Here is a 1,638-nt window from a genome sequence, read left to right as displayed (position 1 = left end):
TTGACCTAGTTTAGTTTAGGTTTATTGGAATAAAAGTCAGATAGGGAAATAACATTTCTTATTACAATAAATGTTCAAATTGCTACACGCCCTACATCTTCTTAAAAAAGATCTACCTATTAGCCGGGCATATCCTCGAGATTGGATGTCCTCAGCAGCTTGAGAAATTTGTTCACGCAGCTCGGCTACGCTCTCAATATGCTTTGAATAAATTTTTCTTTGAAAACGCCCTAATAAAAAAAAAACAGGGGATTTAAATCTGGGGGAACGGGCTGGCCACGAGATAGTGCCTGAACGGCCAGTCCACCTTCCCGGATATTCTTGGCCAAGGAAATCTCTTACTTGCACTGTGTAATGCGCTGGGCAGCCATCTTGTTGATACCACATGTGGCGACGATCTGTTAGTGGTATGTCCTCTAACAAAGTTGGTAAATTTTCTCGTAAAGAATGTAGGTAATTCGTGTCATTCAAGTTCTCAGGCAGGTCTAAAGACCCAATAATTTTGTAGATTCATCTGACCAGAGAATTTTTTGGATGAATTGGGGATTTTCATTATGCCTCTGTAGCATTGTTCTACAAAATGAAATCCTTTCAGGATAATCTCGAGGAAGAAGACTTTGAACTCGTTGTACGTGAAACGGATGCATTTCGGCTCTTTGTAAAATACGATGTGCTGTGCTTTTGGGTATTCCCGTTCTTTCTTCAATTCCACGAACGGCAATACTTGGGTCATCTGCGACCTCTTGCAGCACTTCTTCCTCGTAAGGAAAGCGAGCTCTACCTCCAGCCCGTATTTGATTCGGGAAATGGCCGCCCTCTGTGAGTGAACGGTGCACATTAACAAACACGCTGTGATCCGGATAGCGCTCTAAATTTGGATATCTTTCCCGATAAAGTCTAGCGGCGGCACTTGCGTTGCATCTGCATTCTCCATAAATGAGTTGCATGTTCGCATATTCTTGTGAAGTGTAGCGCGTAGGCATGGTAGATAACAAGGATGCCGACACAACAGTCCAATTCCAAAAGAGAGAAGCCAAAGTTGCCGATATGTAATCAACAAGTACAATTCACAAAAATCCAAGTCCAAAAAGCCAAAGTTGTCAGTACTAAATAAACACAAGCGAATACGGAAAGGTGCGCTGTATACGAATGTGCGAAATGTACTAACTGCTGTGGTGGCGTTAAGGCTCCGTTATGCATACTTGGCATGGCTTGAGAGCTGTCACATAAGAAATCTGTTAAATGAGCCTCGCGTGTAATCGGTTATCGAACGCACAGCACTACATACGTAGAAGTCTGTTGGTTTTTGATTTCTACGTAAAAATGGTATAGCAGTGCATGCAATGCCAAGTATGCATAACAGAGCCTTTATAGCTGTCTACTTTGTTGCTAGTTAAATGAGAAAAACTGTTAAGCCCAAAATACAATAACGCAGTGGCAGTGGCAGCGGCAGTTTTTCGAAATCAGCTGTTTTTTAGAAAGTGTGGTGTCCAATGAAGCGACTCACAATACAGCAGTGGCAGCTAGCAGTACTGCTCAGTTTAGCCCAAATTCTAAATTCACTGCCACTGCCTTCATCGCAGCAAACTTCGCATGCTGAATTTGACATAAATGAAACGCAGCCAACATCTGTTGATG

General features: G+C 42.4%; 1 protein-coding gene across 1 annotated transcript; it reads right to left on the bottom strand.

Moving 5' to 3' along the window:
* Nucleotides 1-1,184, bottom strand: LOC118735608. The gene is made up of 2 exons (XM_036465456.1): nucleotides 1,169-1,184; nucleotides 1-1,106 (listed from the first exon to the last, which is right to left on the bottom strand). The coding sequence occupies exon 2, from the start codon at nucleotides 981-983 to the stop codon at nucleotides 486-488; it is 498 nt and encodes a 165-aa protein (XP_036321349.1). The 5' UTR covers nucleotides 984-1,106; nucleotides 1,169-1,184; the 3' UTR covers nucleotides 1-485.
* Nucleotides 1,185-1,638: the final 454 nt, after the last annotated feature.

This window comes from Rhagoletis pomonella, unplaced genomic scaffold (genome assembly GCF_013731165.1).
Source record: "Rhagoletis pomonella isolate Grant_MI unplaced genomic scaffold, Rhpom_1.0 Rhpom_scaffold_00003, whole genome shotgun sequence".
Lineage (NCBI taxonomy): Eukaryota > Metazoa > Arthropoda > Insecta > Diptera > Tephritidae > Rhagoletis > Rhagoletis pomonella.
This window is presented reverse-complemented; position numbering and strand designations above follow the sequence as displayed.